Raw genomic sequence first — 21,267 nt, 5'->3', positions numbered from 1 at the left:
CAGCGTTCACTGAGATGTGATACTTTGCAGAGATCTGACCTAAGGTATAGTCTTGTGCTGGCAGGCATGTTACAGGTGTTCCCACTGTAATTTGATCTGGGATTTGATCAGTGTTGGCAGTCACAACTTAGTTGGCATATGGCCATTCCGAACATTCAATGCTATAGGAGTAGGAACAAAATGAGTTGTGTGGAACCCAGTTATAACATGGGTTCATTTTCAGAATGCAATCCTTGCACACCAAGGATTGAAAGCTTGGATTTCCGTAGAAGAAAAAAAAAGCTTCAGAGACCAGATTTCTTCTTCTACAGAAAGCTGGACTCTGAAGCTTTTTATAGGAGGAGGAAGAGGAGCAGTGACCATTTGCTAATGATACAAATGCCAAAAATACTTCTTAACCAATAAAAAAATAGGTTTATGTTGGGTACACATAGGAGTTTTTTCTTCTTCATTTAACCCAGGGGGCTGAAAAAACAAACAAAAAAAAAAACCTTACAGATTGCCATACTAAAACAGCTTGTGTTGGTACAATGATCTCCCTGCAGAGTTATCGTGTTCTGACAGGGGAACTGCCCACTCACCAGAACACAGCAGTCACAGCTATTCCTGCCAAACCGACCATTTTTGGACAATTTTTGTCCCGTGTGTCCCCAGCTTTAATTTTCCCAATGCGCCGTTTCTAACAATAGCCTATAAGCTGGAATAACATAACCTTTGTCACAAGACTCCCACCCTTCTTGGGAGGCACCTGATGAAGTTTAAAAGGTGGCCACAGATATTTACATTGCAGACTGATTCTGATAAAAATTACAGTGCTGATTATTCTTCGAGATATGCAAGTTAAGGCTAAGTTCACTTTTTTTTGTTCTAAATTCAAACTCCCCTATATACCAATATAGCATTAATGTACTTTTTTTTTTGCAAAAGAACAGCTTTCTATTAATTCTACACCGGCTTACCTCACCCGCCCCCCCCCCCCTTTTTTTTTTTAATTACCTCACCCTCTTTATAGTGGTTTAAACACACTGCTCAAATACTTCTGCCTTACTTCCTGGTCAGACTTTAGGTCATGTCATGACACAGGAAGGAGTTGACCAGCTGACCTCATTAGTACACATCCTGCATCATCTACCCTCAGCTGGTCGACTCAACTGGCCTAAAGTCTGACCAGGAAGTAAGGTAGAAGTAATCGAGCAGTGTGTTTAAACAGCAATGAAGAGAGCAAGGTAATTAATGAAAAAGCCATTTTATTTCTGCAAAAGAAGTACATTAATGCTAAATTGGTGCATAAGGGGAGCTGGAATTTAGGAGAAAAAAAAAATGAAGATTCAACTATCCGATCTTTTTAAAAACACATCACACCATACATATACTTGTATGAAAACAAAACCTGTCCTGTGACATCCGTTTAATGTTGATGTTTGTCATGTAAATATAAGCACATTCTTTTGCCTTTCTGTATGCTATGTTGAATTTCAAATAAAAACATTATGGAACTAAAATTAACAGTGCTGGGCAATGACAATTTAGAGGCCTGCTTATCAAAAGAGGCTAAATACATACTTTTTTATTTTATCGCTAACTCCCATTTGGCATTTTATCTGTTTGTAAAAGTTCTACATGTGAAGATGCAATGTAGAAGTCTGGTAGAGAATGCACAGTAATAAGCAGATACCGAAATGGTGCAGTAAATAAAAATACATGGTCACGAGACATGTACGTAGCTATTGTTTTTATCCATAGGGCTGCTGGATTTGACTTCAGTCGTCTCTGTGTACATGCAGTCAAGCACTGTCTTGTTCCAGATGCTGCTGAGACAACCTGCTATCTGTACCCTGAACATATTGTGTTGATTGATCCTGTACCGCCACCATTCAGTAAATGTCTTGTATTTCTTCAAATACAAGGCATCGTCTGATTGGATGAGAGTGTAGGAGCTGGTGTCATAACCAGCACTACGCCATCCAATCAGAGCGCAAGATGTTTGATGAATGGCGGTGATAAGGGAGCAAACTGCTCCCTGTGTTCAGCATATGCATGGATGGATGCCTGTGGCAGTGCACTGTACCTGAAAAACGAGTCCAATAGTAGTCCTCTTTAAACAGTGAAGAAAAGATGTGATGATAATTACCAGTGACCTCCTGATCAATAAAAACACGGTCACATCAGACCCGCTTCCATCAGGTGGAAACTCGCCAAATATATCTGTCTACCACTCTCATGGTTAGGCTAGTAAGCCATATAGAATCAGTAGTTCAACGATTACTTCATAAGCCAGTCCACTTCTCCACAGTTCCTTGTAGTACAGATACATAAAGAAAAGCTGTCAGTATTAAACTAGTGGAGCCTTTCTATTTCATGTAGCCATGGATATGTTTCTTTTCTATAAGGAACTGTGGAGAAGTGGACTGGCTTACTAAAGATTCTTTGAATTTCTTTGAATTTGAATCTTTGAACTACTGATTTTTATGGCTTACTAGCCTAACCACGAGAGTGGTAGACAAATATATTTGGCGAGTTTCCACCTGATGGGAGCGGGTCTGATGTTACACTTATGGTGGTGCATACCTCACAATGTTTTTCTTGAGTAGGACATCACTGAGACATATCATCACATCTTTTCTTCCCTATTTAAAGAGGACTGCTATTGGACTCTCTTTTTCATATTTTATTATTTTCTTTTGCACATAGAATATTTTATATATTCGAATTCACTATATTTTTGTATTGAACACTGAATGAATTAGGCATATTGTTGCGCTACTGTGAATCTTGCTATATATGAGATTATATATATATATATATATATATATATATATATATATATAATATAAATATATATATAATATAAATTTTATTTAATTGGTTTTGATATTTATGGTCATAAGTAGCAGCATTGGTTGTTTTTCTCTTGCTTACTTTGAGCACGGGAGATCACTATTATATAAATTACTATTTCCTGTAAATAAATATTGTAAATTACATCAGGCTGAAACTTTTGCTTTTTGACAAAATGGGAAAATAATCTAAATTATCAACAAAACCACTGACCGTCTCTTTATTGGGCAGCAATTCTTTCCGAATCCTGAAAAAGTTCTTTCCGTATTGCCGTAATCCTTTGATGAACCGTTTCTGTATTATCAAAGCAGTGAGTTAAATGTTAAGATCTGAAATGCTTTTACCACAACAAAGAAAACCAGTAACCTGATAAAGTTCAGCTTATATAGAAGATTAAAGCCAGCCACAGATAGAGCGATTTTCTTTCCTGCAACCATGGGTTGCAGGAAATAAAAATCGCTAGATTTCCCTATCAAGTTAGTATTGATAAGGGAATTCCTCCCGTCAAGTCATTGTGTTCTCCTGGCGGGGGAAGCCAGTGATTATCGGAAGTGGCTATACCAGCCGGTAGCAATAATTGCATATAAAATCTGACATTCAGTCTGCCCATATAAGCTTCGAAATTTCGGCACTCAGCACTCTCAATAAAGTTTAAAAAAAAAAAAAAAAAAAAGTTAACTGTGTGAAGTGCTCAAATGGCACATCACACCACCTATTCACTGCATGGCAAAAAGGACACCACTATGCACACTCTGTTTTAGCACAGTCCCTCGGACATTTCAGGGTGGGGTTGTCAGATTACACAATATAGCAGGGAAGAAAAAAAAAGAAAAAGTACAACAGCAACATCAGCAATAACCAAGCTCAATATTTGATTAAGAACAGATACGTTTGTTTATGTAGAAGCCCTGAGTACATCTTTAAAATTATAATTTACAAAAAGAGGTCTCATCTGAAGCCATGTTTAGTCAAGCAAAGTTGGCAGTAGATTTACCTAAAAGCACAAATTAAAACCAAATTATAGCATAAAAACTATGAAAGGATTTACAAAGTTACATAGTAAAGGATTTGCACTTTTTTTATGTAGTTGTCCCAAGGAATAAAATATATTAAGTTGAAGTAATTTGTCCTTGGGTGGCATATCAGTCATATCAGTTCTTGGGCCTTTTACAGCATGGCACACTGCGGCTATTTTCAGAAGTAGAACATAAAGCTGCCATCACCTCAGCTCCATCCAAGGCTTCTAAAGACCCTATCATGTTTTATGTGCTGCGGTACTTTATCTGTCTTTTAATTTAGTGATGTGGATATATTTTGCTGAGACCTCTGAAGAGATTTATTTTACCAGGTGTGACCAAGTGTCCTTATAAACAGGAAACAGCTGCTACCGACTGTTCCTTTTATAGATAAAGCATGTCTTGTTGACCATACCTCATCATGAAGAGCTACCATGCATACACTAAAACCTGCAGCTTAAAAATTAGAAGCATTTTGAATAAATATTGGAAAAATGAAGAGCGAATTAAGTGCATAACCGGGATAACTTCTAGCCAGGACAATAATTTGCTTTCAAACTTTTGGACTTGCATGTATTGCACACTGCCTGGACCTTGCACTATTGCTACAGGCAGTACACTTGCATCCTATATTTCAACAATTAGAGGCGCTATCATGCCACGGTAAAGAGGAAGAACTACTCTGTTGCTAGGCTTGGTTATTACCTACAGGAGTCGCGATTAGGAAAGGTGGTAGCCAGTGTATGTATGGTGGCCAACTCAAAATGCAGCATTCACCTGTTACTGCCTATATTCCAACCTATAGTTTGTCATCGTCACAAGGCCAATCTAACTATCAAATCATTTTACAGAGTAAAGAGATCAGTCCAGCTCCCCTCAAACTTCTAAACCTCACTGCTGGCCTATCAATATGATGGTCAACCTCGCTTCCCAACACTGAAACTTAGGAGGTGGTATGGACAGTCTCTTGACGAAAGAAGCTGTTTCAATATGTGCACATTAGAGATCTGAGGAGTCTAGGGTTGTATGCATCTATAGGTGTGTAAACACTGACGCTTCTGTGCATCTGTGTTTATCAGCGTATGCCCATATGACTTGTTTTCCAGAATATAAAAACTTGCACATTTGCTGCAGGTTCCCAAATGTGGATGTGCATTCTATGGCTGGCAGTACCCCCAACCTGTGGCTCTTTAGGGACAAGTAAACGCTAGGCACATTGATGCCAAAAAAAAAAAAAAAAAGCATGTACCCTTAAACCAGACAACCACAAAAAATTCTGATTTGTCAGCTTTAGGCCTCATGCACACTGGACATTAAAATAACATTATAAAAACACCAGCAGCTTTGCAGTGGGTTTCTCCTACATTTTAACAAAAGCGTTTTTCAGCGTTGGTGTTTAGCTCTTTTTTGGTCAAGAAAAAAAAATTCTCTTTTCAATGGCTCCAAAACGTTTTGTTTTTTTTAAAGCCAAAAACTGCTAAACAGCAGTGCATGGACACATAGGATAACATGATGGGGAGTTTATCGACTGTAGAAAAAAAATGTCTGAATACAAAAACAGCTGCTTTAAAAACATCCATAAACGTCTAGTGTGTATAAGTCCTTAAAGAGGGATTCCGCCCAAAAAAAATATTAAAAGCCAGCAGCTATAAATACTACAGCTGCTGACTTTTAATAAATGGACACTCACCTGTCCCGGGGTCCAGCGATGCCGGCAGCCGAGGCTGATCGACCGCTCGGGCCTCGGCTGCTGCCGCCGCCATTCGAGGTGAGGGAATCAGGAAGTAAAGCGAATCGGCTTCACTTCCCGGTTCCCTACTGCGCATGCGCGAGCGGCGCCGCGCAATAGGAAATCTCCGCGCTGTCACTGGGACCCGTGTGTGTCCCAGCAGACAGCGCGGCAGGGCAGGAAATGGCGTAGACTCCCGTGGGAGTCTATGCCCGGAAGTGGGTGAAAATACCTGTCTTTGACAGGTATCTCCACCCCCCTCCCCCCTGAAAGGTGTCAATTGTGACACCGGAGGGGGGGGAGGGATCCGATCAGCAGAGGTTCCACTTTAGGGTGGAATCCCGCTTTAAGGTAGAAGAACTAAGGGCAAAACATTTTTATTTTGGATAGAGTAAGGTGGAACTATAACCTCTGTAAGATTTTTTTTTACCATCTATGGAGATGTTCCTTCACTTCCTGTCCCATAGCCAAAAGAGGACGTGAGAGACGATCGCTCTAGTGTGAGGCAATCCCTTCTGGTCACCAGAAATACTGTGCCCATAGGAAGATATCCCCACTATTGCTGTTGGATAAGCCAAAATTTATGTTTTTCTTTTACTTTGGATGATGAAGGTAAATATATATGCCCAATACAGGAATGAATCGCCCTAACAAGGGTACAGACAGCAATAAAAACCGGACAGGTGACCTAATCCCTTTCCACTCCATCCAAAACTGAAAAAAAAAAAAAGTTTTGCCTTTAGTTATACTTTAAGATAAAATGGGAGATCCACTGTGTTTGTGCCCACGTAGACCACTGACAGCGTTGACGATAGGAAGGAGAGGAGTGGTTCTTAATTCTTCCATGTGTTTGACTGTTGGATGCACGGGAACCAGATACATTGCGTCCCTTACCACACCATCTCTGTAACTACATTGGGTTTATGTTAACTGTTCCGTTCAAAAGCGATCCATACATGGCAGAGATCATCTTTCATAGTTCTGGACATGTTTATTACTGCTTATGTATACGAGATATCTGATGAAGAAGTGTATAAAATACATGGCAGCATTTTCTTACCACTTCATCTTCTGTCCAGCACTTCTCTATCAGCTTGGGAACTGGCTTCTTCACTAATCGTTGCAGCGCCTTCCCAGCATCATAGTTGCTTTCATGTAGCTAAATGGAAGAAAAAAAATAAAAATCAGTTTGTATTAGGATACTATGATTCTGATGTCTAAAATAGTGAAAAGGACACAGAAAAATAGCAATAATTTTGTCTAAAACCTTACCTTTGGTTTAAAATAATAAGAAACCTCCAACAATTACTTTAGCTCATACAGGGCTAACACATTGGAAATAATTTCCTTATCCTGTGTCCCGCATTCCTTTCAATCAGTTACTTGTGCATGCACCTGTGTTTATCAGAGACCGAAATGATCTGCACATAGAAATGGGTGCGCTCAGCCAGCCAGAGATACAAGTAAATAAGCGTAGGCCACACTGTTCTCGCCAGAAGCCCTACCCATTAACACTTGTAAATATGAGCTCAAGTTAATAAATTTTTAAGGGAACCAGCCACTACAAGAAACCGATTTTTAAACTGTTATGACTGTGCAGGTTTAGATTTATTTTCTGTCAATTTACTTTGGCTTTACTTAACCAATTCACCTCCTGGAGATTTTACCCCCTTCATGACCAGGGTATTTTTTTTTTTTGCTATTCAATACTGCACTACTTTAACTGGTAATTTCACAGTCATGCAATATTGTACCCAAATGAAATTGTTGCTTTTTTTTCTCCCACACAAAGATTTCATTTGGTGGTATTTGATCACCACTATGTTTATTTTTTTGCTATATGAATGAAAGAGACCAAAAATGCTGAAAAAAACAATATTTTCTACCGTTATAAAATATATCCAATAAAATCAAATGTTGTCATCAATTTAAACCAAACTGTATTCCGATACAGGTCTTTGGTAAAAAAAAAAAAAAAAAAAAAAAAAAAATCCCAATAAGTGTATATTAAATTGGTTTGTGTGAAAGTTAGAGCGTATACAAACTATGGGCTATATATTTGAAAATCAATAAACTAATGCACTGACCTAAATTTGCCTGATCTAAATTGTTAAAGCCCTGCTAGGAAAGTACAAATATCCCCCAAAATTACCCCTTTTTTAAAAGTAGACATTCACACAAGCCTCCAAGATTCCAAGTGAGATACTACTGAACTCTTAGCCCTTGTACACACGGTCGGACATTCTGACAACAAAATCTGTCGGATTTTGTCCGAAACTGTAGTTGCATGCACACAGTCGGACAAAGTTGTTGGAAGATCCGACCGTTCGTAACGTGATGACGTAATTTCGTTACGACGGGACTACGTTCAGGCTAGTAGCCAATAGCTTTGGTCTTGGAATTTGATCTGAGCATGCGTGGCACTTTGTCCGATCGGAATTCTCTACAAACGATCGGACAAAGTCCGATCGGATCATGTTGTCGGAAAATTTTATAGCCCAGCTCTAAAACTTTGTCCGTCGGATATTACGATGGAAACAGTCCGATGGAGCCCACACACAGTCGGATTATCCGACAACGCGGTTGGATCGGACATTTTCCATGTGTACAAGGGCTTATATGAGGATTTTATTCTCCCTCTCTGTAGCTGGTTAGCAGGGTCACAGGGACAGAAAATTAAGATTCAGGCACAAGTAGATTGATCGTGACGGGTCCTCTTTACGCTATCAGCATGGACCATCTTCTGAACAAGTGAGAGTATGAAGTGACCCAGAAAGCTGATCACATGTTTTAATATTACAGACCAATTGTCTGCCACCGTGCAATGTCACATGGAACACTGATCAGCTCCGGTCAAGTGAGACTTATTGGGCATTAAACTTTATTGCAGTAAACCAAAACAATTTTCATGTCTTATACGCAAGAAAACAAACAGCAATGGTCGTAAATAATCAGAGATTAAAACACCACCATAAGATACACCTGAACCCATTCACCAGGCACAGACAGCTCATTACTGCAGCACATAACCCAGAGAAAACAACAGATTATGGATCAGCTAGGCTTTGCTTGCATAGACATAAGCATCTCTCCTGCCTCATATTACCAGCAGACTGGATACATTTTTGACACTTCAGAGCAGCAAGCCGCAGACGTGCAGCATGCTCCGACATCCCCTTTGCTCCCCCCTGCTATGCGCACAGCCAAGGTCCAGTTGCCAAAAACAGAGCAGGGAACATGCCTCCTCCATCTCCGGAGTCGAATGACAACTCGCGCAAAGAAAGCAAATACCAAAATCTAGGCTTCTTTCAGTCAACGAATGGATAAACAGCACGCAAAACAAATTCCCTGGAATTCAGTACACTGTAATGCCAAAAAAACATCTACCGAGCACTCTGCAAAACCTGTTCATGGAACAAAAGAGCAATGACCAACACATCTAAATCCGCTTGTTTTACTAGACAGACAGCGGTGCAAAAAGTAAAGCAACCTCTATAAAACAATCAGAAATCGTCTCCTGCTGTGCCAATGCCAGTAAGAAAATGGGATACTGTATGCTGCACACTGTCACTGTGTCTGTTACTTTAAAAATATACAGATATGTGGCCGTGTGTTGAGTGATTCTTTGGGACCATGCAAGTTTCAAGCAGAACTAAATGTAAAAAATTACAAACAGGCAGGCTTTTTATTACACAGGAGACATGCAATGTTTCTTCTGCAATAAAATTCACTTATTGACCGGTTTGCAATCCCCTGTAGACCGTACACTGAGCTGTGCAGCTTGGCTTACATTGTGGCACACTACCAATGTGCCAGTATGACCGCATTCCTGGACATGTGCAGGAGTGATGCCATGCCATCAAGACAGCCTAAAGCCCCATACACACTATCAGATTTTCCTGCTGATGTTTTCCTTCAGATTTACCAAAACCATATAATATGAGGTTAAACCTTAGGAGTTCCAATGTGTCTTCTACTACATGGTTTTGGTAAATCTGAAGACAAAAATCAGCAGAAAATCTGAAAGTGTGTATGGGGCTTTAGACTGCCACTGAGGTTGCCCAGTGAGGGTCTTCATGGGCATCAGACTGTTGAAACTACGATAAGTATTTTTACCTTTAAATGGGCACTAGGACTGGCAATACAACATTATATGTCAACTGTCGGCCTGCATTCACATTTACTTTCATAAAGCAACAGACCCACTTCCCGCTCCTCCCATATTGAAACTACTATCTGTCCAATTTAATTGTATTTATTTTATACCAAAACAGGTAAATGAGATGAGATGAGTCTCCTCCCATCATAAGTAATACTTCCTTCATTTTAGGAAAAAAATAAAAAATTCACACGTTTCGCCTGTTAGTTGACACAAAGGAACATGAAGAGCCAAATCTATCCCCTAACCACTCTTTGATGAGCACCCACGATGCCTAAACTTAAGCTCATCACATGACTCTACCGCTGGCCACTCACAGTTCAGTGCTGCTTTTTTCAATCCCTGCTGCTGCCACTTTTGCTGGACAGCTGGATCTGCATGTAAACGTGAAGAAACATGAACTATATACTAAGCCGCAAGACTTGAATAAGATTATGCACATGCATACATGTATAGGCAGAGCATGCATATTTAAACTCTGTTTACAACTCTGGCACTAAGCTTATGTTTTGAAAAACGGAACCTGAAAGCAAAATCCAACCCATAAAATATATAAGGGAAGATTTATCATTGAGAGTGTTAGGTTGGCATTAACGGGCTGCAAGTCTCCAATATAGTGTGTGTCTGACCCATACAATCACTCATTACTGTCCCTTACAGATGCAAGAAACAGTTTGATAACCATAAGCAATATGAGAATCAGGGACCAGGGGAGTTCATTAACATGCCCTCACCTAGCAATCCAGCTTATGAAATAATAAAACAGGCTGTGGAATTAATTTGAATAAGTAAATGGTGCTTATGGGGCATACATGGTCTCCGAAGAGTGGGCCTGGTGGTAGTTATCAGTTGATATACCCAAACCCTGATTATTCCCTCTGCCAGAGACCATGTGACTGATCCTGGGCCATTGGTCATGTGACCTGCCATTGAAAGGAGCAGGAAAGGCATTTCACTGAGCTACATTTGTACGTTTGACTGTACAAGATTGTCAAGAGAGTGACTACTGTCAACCTTCTATTCTGGGGGCCCCCACTGATGCTCTCGGCTCCTCTTCTGTGTGTGCCCTCATAGTAAGTTACTTGCTATGGGGCACACCAATGGGCTCGCTCCCAAGCTGGGCTGTGTGTGTTCATCAACACAGAGTGCTACTCGGCCCCACCCCTGCTTCCACCCAATGGCTACCGCTGCTGCCTTTGTGTCCTGTGAGGAGAGGGACACAGACTAGCACTAATGAAGATAGGCACGTTGATGGATTGAGATAGGACTCAGGTAAGTATATAGGGAGGTGGGGGAGCAATACAACTACTGGGACATTTTTTTTTACCTTAATGTAGGGAATGCAGTAAGGTAAAAAAAAAAGTCCTGCCTTTAGAGCCACTTGAAGGTTTCTATTTAAATATAATATATATTGTCCATTTTAATTCTGCAATAAAACTTTACCACAATTTACACTAAATCAGAGCAAATATTAGAAAAAATATATATATTAGCAAGCACAAAGCGTGCATGCAGTATGATGGCAGGTACAGTCATGTAGAAAATGCCATCTGCAGCCAGTGTGATCTGACCATTTCCTTTTCTTCAGTGACACAGCTGGAAGGCTCCTTGGTTTTATAATGAACTCTATTCCTAGTCTCTCACATCTCAACAAGGCGCTGTATTCTAATTTATATCTTCAATTACACTGCATACTCCGTGGATGGCTTCTCTACTTCCTGGCTGAATGGGGGCAGGAGAAGGTGGCTTTAGCAACCTGTGTTTCTGTAATGAGTTATTACGTTCCTATTTCCACACAATACAAAGAGGTTTCAGACCTGCTTAGCTTCATGGAGACGAGCATGAAATGTTCATATTTCAAGAACGAGTGAATCCGTAGGAATAAATTATCCCAAGACTCCAAAAATTACATTTTGCAAAGGCAGGAAAAACAGGTTTACAGTGATGCTGGTGATGGCGTTAGCAGATAAGGGTAGCAGTATGACAGATGGGGTGTATTAAACCATGGTATTAGTGTCATGTCGACGGATGGGATGCTCCTTAGCCAACTGGAGACATTATCCACATCAATGCAGAATGTATGACAGGTCTCCTCAATGGATGCTTTAAGGCTATATGGGCAACATTATTTAAAGGGCCACAGAGGCTTATTTTTTTTTTTAAATATATGGTCCTCATTTTACATTATTATACAAGCAAGTTTTTCCTGTAACTCAATAACCAGTTTCAAGTACATACGACGTTCAACGTTTAATCAAAGCAGACAATCTTGCAAATATTTTTCTAGAGAAGCCTTAAAGATTGATTTCATACAAAATGTATTCCTATATTATGAGAGGAGTGTGTAAAGGCTTGATCCACCATTAAAGCCCCATACACATTATTAGATTGTCTGCTGATCTTTGTCTTCAGATTTACCAAAACCATGTAGTAGAAGGGCCTGCCTGATTGCATACACATTGAAACTCCTAAGGTTTGACCTCATATTATATGGTTTTGGTAAATCTGAAGGAAAAAATCAGCAGAAAATCTGATAGTGTGTATGGGGCTTAAGACTTTCCTGCTGTCCAGGTACATGTCACGGGAAGTTTCACGTCAACCTAGAATGGTCATGTCAGCTGGCCTAATTCTTGTCACTGCCTTCAGTTTACTTTAGGAAGCATACATTGGACAGAATGCCACAGCGGAAATGTCTCTTGCTGGGCTCAAGGACAGCCGATCCTACTTAGCAGTGCAGCACAATAATTGTACTTTACTGCTCCCTATAAACCTAGTACACACTATGAGAAAATCAGACGACTGATCGCTTGATTTTCAAAAAAAAAAGTGCATAATAGAATGGCATTGATTCGTACAAAAATTCTCAGCCGACAAAGGCAAATGTAGCCAAGTACTAGCATAGTAGGAGGGTTGTTCTATGCGTCCGAGTATGCGCATTGTTTACTTATAGATTATTTCTGTGCAATTACTGTACACATGGAACGAAAACCGAACGTTGTGTTCACTTATAACATTTTTCCAGGCTGCACCTTTAGTTTTCGTCATGCCAAAAGCCGTATTCTGCTGTCGAAAGCACTATAATAACAATCAGATAATCGATAGTCAATAGTTTGTCATAAATAAATTTGTCTTCAGATCTTCTTATAGTGCGTATGGGCCTTTAAGGCACAGCTATTTCCGCATCCATTAAGAACGCTATAGGATTAGGCTCCAATCACAGTTGGCCAGCCTAAGGGTCCTTTCATACGGGGCGGATCAGTGCTGATCCGCCCCCGTGGATATCCGCTTGCTCAGCGGGGAATCGCCGGAGCGATCTCCGCTGAGCAGGAAGATGACAGGTCTGTCTCTGCACACTGCGCAGAGACAGACCTGTCACAGCGCCGCTCTCCCCTATGGGAGATCGGGTGACGACGGACCGCGGTGTCCGTCGTCACCCGATCCAATGACGGATGGAAAAATAGCTTTTTCCTCCGTCACACTTTTTCGGATCGGAGCTGGTCAGATGTCAGTGGACATGTGACCGCTGACATCCGATGCTCCATAGAGCTCTATGGAGCAGCCCTTCAGGTCCGCCTGAAAAACTAACAGGCGGACCTGAACGGATCGGTAGTGTGAAAGGGGCCTAAGAATGTGGGCAGAATCATGCGTTTTTGCTCGTATTTTCAGAAACTCAGCCAAAAGCGCAACATACTCGCAGGACCATTATTTCTTAATGCCACCCCAACTACTTAGTTAAATATCCAAGTAGCATGAGATTAAAATTATTTGTTGGTGAACACATCCATTTGCAGCTCACTGATTTAAAAGGATTAGAGATGAGGAGAGCAACAAGATATGAGGTTTAATCTTTCAGCAATGAGACAATAAATTGCACCCTTACTCTTTAGGTGGTTTATCCTGTACAGGAATTACTTTCAGCAATCTGCTCAGATGCTGACTGATTCATTTGACAGCTGCACGAGCATGTAATATAAAATGTGATCTTGAAAACATGGCACAGCAAGCAAATAAAAACGTACTTTCAAGCAATGCGTACAATATTAACTCAAAATAATTAGTGAATAAGAACAGAACAGCTAACACTACCTTCCCTATTGAAATAAAATATGTATGAGACACAAAGGATGTTTATCAGTGCATTGCAGAGGCCAAACCCCCTTTAGAGTCTGAATGCTGAGCTGAAGGGATCCGTGGTGTTGACTTGCTTCCATCAGCGGCTGCCTGTTCTTATTTTTAGACTAGTTCATTTTACAAATTGGCAGGTCTCTGTTCTAAGAAGACAAGCACAGGGATAAAGAACTCTACCAGCAGCAAGGCACAAGGACAGAGAGAAAGGCCTGCGTTTCTGTGTGGCAACGCATCTTATCAGCTCCGTGTATCCCTCCTCCCTCCCGTCTCTTCCACACACCTTTATATTGCTGTGTCTGTGCAAAGACATTAAGCCTCTGTGCTCCCGCTGCTGATAGCAGCTGCTGCTGTTATTGCAGAAATGAAGCTCTGGATTGTCAAGCCTGATTTATAGCAGGCCTGGAAACCTTATTGAATTTCCATAATAATAAATGACACAGCTCATCCTGTGCTCCTCTACATCTCTAGGGGTAGTGTATCGCTTGCTACAATCAGAATCCAGCACAATAATGCTGTAAAACCTTGCAATCGGGGAAGCAGGAGGTACACTGGGGGCAGATCTGACAGCCACTGAGACCAGTCACTTTTAAAATGTTGAGTGACCACCGCAGCTCAAAAAAAAAAAAAAAGCAACATCAGATGAGGTTGCTTATGGCAACACATCCTTCCCCTTCCAGTCAAGCTTAATGATTAGGCACATAATGCAGCAAGCTGTCTCCATATGTAAAAACGAACAGCGGCTGTCAGTTATATGACATAGCAGTATTAAGATAATGATTTATCAGCTGATCACTGTCAAACAAGGACTACCACCTAGGAGGCAGTGTGTACGGCTATGCATCTATACCTTAATGATTCAAGACCCAAAATATATTCAAGGATCTGTACAGCCTACTGTCAAAGTAAACTGAAATTATGCAGTCAGATAAAAATAGGTACATTGCTGCAGGCCAATATTTAAATCTCTCTGCGGGTCAGTGTATTATTTAAAATGGTCACAGGCCCTATAACACTAACCACATTGCTAAATTCTTCTACTTGCAAGGATCCTTATTACCGATGTCCCCAAGCAGGCCAATGCACTCCCCTGATTCCAAGCAGAGCTTAAATTCAGCCTAGGAGCACTGTGAAAAGCTTGCAGAATCTTTCTGCAAAGAACTGTATAAAACTGTCTGATGTTAAAAAAAATAAAAAATAAAAATAAAAAAAACTGCAAAAGTCCAAGAAAGAAACATGGTCTAAATCAGGGGTGTCCAAACTTTTTTCAAAGAGGGCTGGATTTGATGAAGTGAACATGCTCGAGCGCCCACCATTTTGCCTGACATTCTTTGAACCATTGAAAATTCGGTCTAAGTGTGTCCATCCGAGCACTGATACACGGCCCAACAAGAATTCTCTTGCCTTTGTCGCGCTTGTTCCCAACACACAGACGAATGGTCTGCACTTTAGGGGGTACCGTTAATTCTTAATGGTACCCCACACATTGGAAAATGTAGGGTGCTTTTGGTGCAGTGCAATTTAAAAAAAAAAAAAAGCTCGGGGACTTCTTTCCCTGCATTTTTGTGAGTAGGGAAGACCATTGAAATTAATGGGCTGCCCTACACACAGTACGCAGCCACACAGATGTTGCATTTACGGGCTTAAAACAGGTGGTGAGGAGGCAACATAATGCCTCTTTACCGCCATTCAAATGCCTCTGAAAAGAGATCTGTGCATGGATTGCTTTTCAGAGGAGCAGCAGTCCTGGCTAATATCACACCAAGCCCTACAAAAGCAGTTTTGATGGTATAAGAATGGGGGGGGGGTCAGGATTAAAAGTAACATACACACAGACGCAAGCACACACATGCAGACACACATACAGACAAATGCACGCCGCACACACATACAGACACATGCATACACATACATACAGACATATATGCACACACATACAGACATACGGACACATGTGCACACACACATACAGACACATACAGACACATGTGTGTACACGCACACATACATACAGACACACATACAGACACATGTGCACACACAGATACAGACATACATGCACACAAATACAGACACATGTGCACACAAATACAGACACATGTGCACACAAATACAGACACATGTGCACACACACACACACACATACATAGACACACGCACATACACAGACACATGTGAACACACACATACATACATACAGACAGACACACGCACACAGACATATGTGCACGCACAACGACATACATACAGACACATGTGCGCACACACACACACACACACACGTGCGCACACACACACACGCGCGCACACACACACACACACACATGTGCGCACACAGACACACACACATACATACAGACACATGTGCACACACACACATACATACAGACACATGTGCACGCGCACACACACACACACAGACACGTGCACACACACACATACAGACACGTGCACACACACACATACAGACACATGTGCACACACACACATACAGACACATGTGCACACACACACATACAGACACATGTGCACACACACACATACAGACACATGTGCACACACACACATACAGACACATGTGCACACACACACATACAGACACATGTGCACACACACACATACAGACACATGTGCACACACACACATACAGACACATGTGCACACACACACATACAGACATACATACATACACACACGAATAAAGCCCTTTTTAACACTAATTTAGCTTGTAGCACAGTACAGTACCTTTGCAGCTTCCTCATTCAGCCGGGTACTGCACTGTAGGGGGAAGCAGAGAGCACAGCACACTCCTCTGCACTTTACTTTCACTTTTGAAGCTCACGGAGCTTCTCACAGTGCCGGGGATCGGCTGATCTGACAGCCCTGATCCCGCGGCACACTAAATTGAGAAAGACCAGGCGGGCCGTTCAAAACCGGACCGCGGGCCGCAATTGGCCCGCGGGCCGGACTTTGGACATGCCTGGTCTAAATACATACAAGATGTTAACCAGTTTTCCTGCCAATTGATTGACTGGTGTGTAAATACATTCTATAGCAATGCGATTCCTGTCAGACCTCTTTGCAGATTAAATCGCGGTCCTGCAATGCAGCCTGGTCCAGGACCCATCCCAGCAACAACTGAACATCAGAGTGGAAATAGCTCACTCTACATCTTATTAAAGTGTTTTTTTTTTTTTTTTGGGGGGGTTAACAAAGAACCTGGTCCTTTAAAGCAGATTAAAGAGGAAGTAAACCCTGATGAGTTAACTTCCTCTTTGATTCCCTGCAAAGGCAAAGCATAATGGACTACTATGCATTGCATAGTAGCCCATTATGTGTCACTTACCTGACACAGGAGCCAGCGAAGTCACCGCTGTCCCCTGTAGTCCGCCGCATCCATCTTCTCGGTGGGTCTCGCAGCTCCGCCGCTGTCATTCGGCGAAGCCGCGGTGACGTCACTCCCGCGTATGCGCACGGGAGCCGAGACGTGCGGCATCTTCGTTATCGAGGATGCCACGCTCAGTGCGCCGCTGTCTACGGCGCATGCGCCGTAGATAGCGGTGCCTGTCTTCGGGCAAATATCTCCTAAACCGTATAGTTTTGGGAGATATTTCTTGGACCTACAGGTAAGCCTTAATCTAGGCTTACCTGTAGGTCAAAGTGGTTTGTAAGGGTTTACAACCACTTTAAACGGCACATGTTCTCCTTGTACTTGTTCGTTTTTTATCTGGGTACTTCTGTGTCCTTCCACACTCCAAAAAATTTTTGTTAGGTTTATTCGCTCAATTGAGTGCACTGAAGTTGTGGCTGTTTAATCTCCTAAGCGCTTTGAGTCTCCAGAGAGAAAAGCACAATAGAAATCTAAATTATATTTTAAAATCTTATTCAAAATTAAATATATCCTTCCAACCCATAAAGGCTAGGTTCACTTGTGTGGGTAGTTTTGGGTGCATGAATTGCATGTGTTCCGACACCCGCAACTGCCCACAGCAAAAGTGTGCTGCTCTTTTACAGAAGCGCAGGGCTGCTGTTAATGGAAGCCCCAGGCATCTAAACATGCAGTGCGTTCACATGAAATCGCATGGCGCAAAAGTGTCATACGCTTTCCCTGCATAAAGCTGCAGGGACCTTTTTCCTGTTTCCCACAGGTACAGCAGCCAATTCAAGAGAATAAACTGCTGTGCCTGTGCCAACGCATAGATGTAAAACCAACCCTAAAGGCCACTGCGCACCAGTAGGAGTAAACAGAGAACCAATATAAGTGAGCAGTCACACTCTAATGGTCCACTGAATTTACGAATAACCAGGTACACCAAGAATAACACAGCAAAATCTATATTTAAAACAACTCTCTGATTTGTTGACAAATACCTCACCAGCTATCTATCAGACACAACTCATCAGAATGGAAATGCTGACAAAAGAACAGAAGGAAAATGATAATCCATTTCATCCAATACTGTACAAGAACAAGAAATTTGCTGGTATTTTACAGGGTCATAGTGTAGACATTTTTAACACTCATCGCACTAATTTTTAATTGCAAAAAAAAAACAACTGAGCTGATCAAGGCAACCAGCATTCTAATCATTTGAAACATTTGGCAACAACTGATGGCTGTAGGTTGCCTTGATCTATCTGGTTGTGTAACTGTAGTCTAGCTGTGTGTGCACTCTTAGACCCTTTCACACTGGCACCGCTCCATGAAAGCGCCGCTAGTTTTAGCGGCGCTTTTCGGCCACTAGCTTTTAACCCCCCAACCCCCCCCCCCACTAGCGGCAGAAGAAAGGGTTTAATGCACCCGTAAAGCGCCACTGCTGAAGAGCCCATTCATTTCAATGGGTAGGGGCGGTGGATTCACCGCTCCAAAGACGCTGCTTGCAGGACTTTTTCCAACATCCTGCAAGCGCACCGCTCCAGTGTGAAAGCCCTCGGGCTCTCACACTGGGGTTGTAGGGAAGGCGTTTTTCAGGCGCTTTACAGGCACCATTTTTAGCCCTTTAGCACCTGAAAAATGCCTCCAATGTGCAAGGGGTCTTAAGCTGACATTCACATATACAGTCATCTTAAATTTATACAAAATGTTTTCCTTTAGGTAGGATCGTCTACCATTGGTTTGAGATGTATTGTAGTGTAGTGTTACCATACTGCAGCTTTTATGAGATTTGTTGATAATGGAGGCCCAGCTTAAATTGGAACTTTAATCAGAAAAATAAGTCCAGCTAGATCACTTCAGGTTGGCCCCTTTTGCAAGTATTGTTATTTGTAAACATTACAAATAAGTGCCTATAACGGTTTAAAATCCAGTAATAAACTGTCTCACCCTGCTCCACAAATACTCAGTTGCTCTCTATTTTTAGGCACTGTGCTGAATTTGTAGAGGCCGGTTTGCTGACAGCCTAAAGATTTGCTGCTACTCAGGGGCTCTGGGTTTCAGCCTCCAGCAAGAACAATACAGCACACACTATTTTTAGTAGCATAATTATCAATGTGGAATGTATGCTTCTAGCTAAATAACTTTATTTTGTTGTTGTTATGAATAAAGTTCCACTCCAGTCTAGAAATTATTTTTTAGATTAAAACATGTTATACTTACCTGCTCTGTGCAATGGTTTTGCACAGAGCAGCCTCCAACCTCCTCTTCTGAGGTCCCCTGCTGGCACTACAGGCTTCTCCTCTTCTCTGTATGCTCCCATAGCAAGTTGCAAGCCTGCAGGCTTACTCCCAAGCTGCTTTACTTGTGCCCACAAACACACATGTTGCATCTCAGCCCTGCCCTCTCCTCACAGCATATGACTGAGGGCAGCAGGAGCCAATGGCTTTTACAGCTGCCCGAGTGGCTGTGAGAAGAAGAGGGGAGAGAAGACTGCAGCCAGGCACAGCGCTGGATCCCTGACAAACTCAAGTGTTTGGGGGTGGGGGAGTGAAAAATAGTGGGGTGTTTTTACCTTAATGCAGGGAATGCATTAGGGTAAAAAAAAACATCCAGCCTTTATAACCACTTTAACGAAAGGGTGAGTTCCACTCAATCTTTGGCAAATAAGGTTAACCAAAAATTACTGATGTGAGTGACCTATCAGATGAACAACAAAGCAGTTAAAACTGACCAGTAAAAACAACCTAACCTCTACAATGTTCATGTGATTTAGGGATATTACGAGTTCCAGGAAACCTAGAATTTCATCTAAAATATCAGACAGAGCTGACAAGCTGACAACAAACTTACTGTGTTAAGTGCATTAAGTGTAGTATCATCTCGAGAAGCAGCAACGCAGCCATCTTCTGTGGATCCCCCATCACACATCCCAGCAAAGGCAGCCATACTCCTGTCAAAAGAGAGCGGCATGAATAGAGTGCACACCAATGCCCTGTACTCAAGATGCTAGACAAGCCAAATCATGTAATAATAAAAATGTATTAGATATTCATCCCATAGTATCTGGTGATACTTCTATGAAATAAGGGGGCCTACAGTTCATCTAAACTGTCAGTAAACAAAATTATTATGGCAACCAGAGACGAAAAAACAAAACAAAAAACGGATCAATAAATAGGACATAGTTAAAGTGGAACTTCACTCTACCAATCAAAATTCACTTTTTAATCCTTATGTTTGTAGTATTAGTAATTACCTAGTAAGGTACGTACTTCTTGGTTTCCAGGAGGCCTAAGCAAATGTCGTCATACATCCCAGGAGTCTTCAAGAGGGGAGGAGGAATTTTCTAAGCCATGCACACCCCCTGCCTGCATGCCTGAGCTAAGGGCAGGTGGATTCTGGGGCGTTAATGCCACATGAATCATCTGCCCTTTCTCGAGATGGCCATGGCCAGAAATGCTGGGGAGGTGTTTTTCAAAGTGATTTCTCAGCAAAATAAAGCATGGAGACATGAATAGAAGGGAATCAGAATATTAAAAATTAATTAAATAGCATTTTTGGTTTGTGGTGCTAAGAAGCAGTGTGTAGCTTTGCTTTAAAGGTTAAAGTGAATGTAAACCCAATTCATGAAATTTGAGCTGGTCACATATCTGCGGTGTTTTGTTATCTCTCTTCAAAGTACTATGTTCAGTAGTTGTCTTCTGCTCAGTTCTTCTGTGATCAGTCTGATAACTCCTGACAAGTTCTCTGTCACATATGATAAAAGCAGCTGGGGCAGCTGCAGAGAGCTCCTGTCTCCTACTATCTACTGCCAGTGACCAGGACCCAACCGGCAAAGCCTGCAGGACGGTTCCACACTCTGGACCAAGTACCTTTACCATGAGCACCTTTTAACCCTTCATCTTTGACGGTGAGAGGGTTCCATCTACCTCTGAAATTGATTTTGATGGTCCCGCATAGCTGTGTTTAACTTTGCTGCAATATATACGGTGGAAGTCCATTACCCCCCCACCCCCCAATCACA

General features: G+C 41.7%; 1 protein-coding gene across 10 annotated transcripts in view; it reads right to left on the bottom strand.

Annotated features, from left to right (window-relative positions):
- The window catches only part of RERE (arginine-glutamic acid dipeptide repeats), a 498,733-nt gene that overhangs the window by 48,409 nt on the left and 429,057 nt on the right, over positions 1 to 21,267 (bottom strand). For all 10 annotated transcript variants that reach the window (XM_077458063.1, XM_077458062.1, XM_077458064.1 and 7 more), the window contains 3 exons: positions 20,094 to 20,193; positions 6,644 to 6,742; positions 3,052 to 3,132 (listed from right to left, as the gene is read on the bottom strand). In XM_077458063.1, the coding sequence (XP_077314189.1) occupies positions 3,052 to 3,132; positions 6,644 to 6,742; positions 20,094 to 20,193 (280 nt within the window). The remainder of the gene's footprint in view (positions 1 to 3,051; positions 3,133 to 6,643; positions 6,743 to 20,093; positions 20,194 to 21,267) is intronic.

The sequence above is a fragment of the Lithobates pipiens genome, unplaced genomic scaffold (assembly GCF_037356315.1).
Source record: "Lithobates pipiens isolate NorthernLeopardFrog02 unplaced genomic scaffold, aLitPip1_a1.2 Scaffold_27, whole genome shotgun sequence".
Lineage (NCBI taxonomy): Eukaryota > Metazoa > Chordata > Amphibia > Anura > Ranidae > Lithobates > Lithobates pipiens.
Note: the sequence above shows the minus strand (reverse complement) of the source record. Positions and strands in the feature narration are given on the sequence as shown.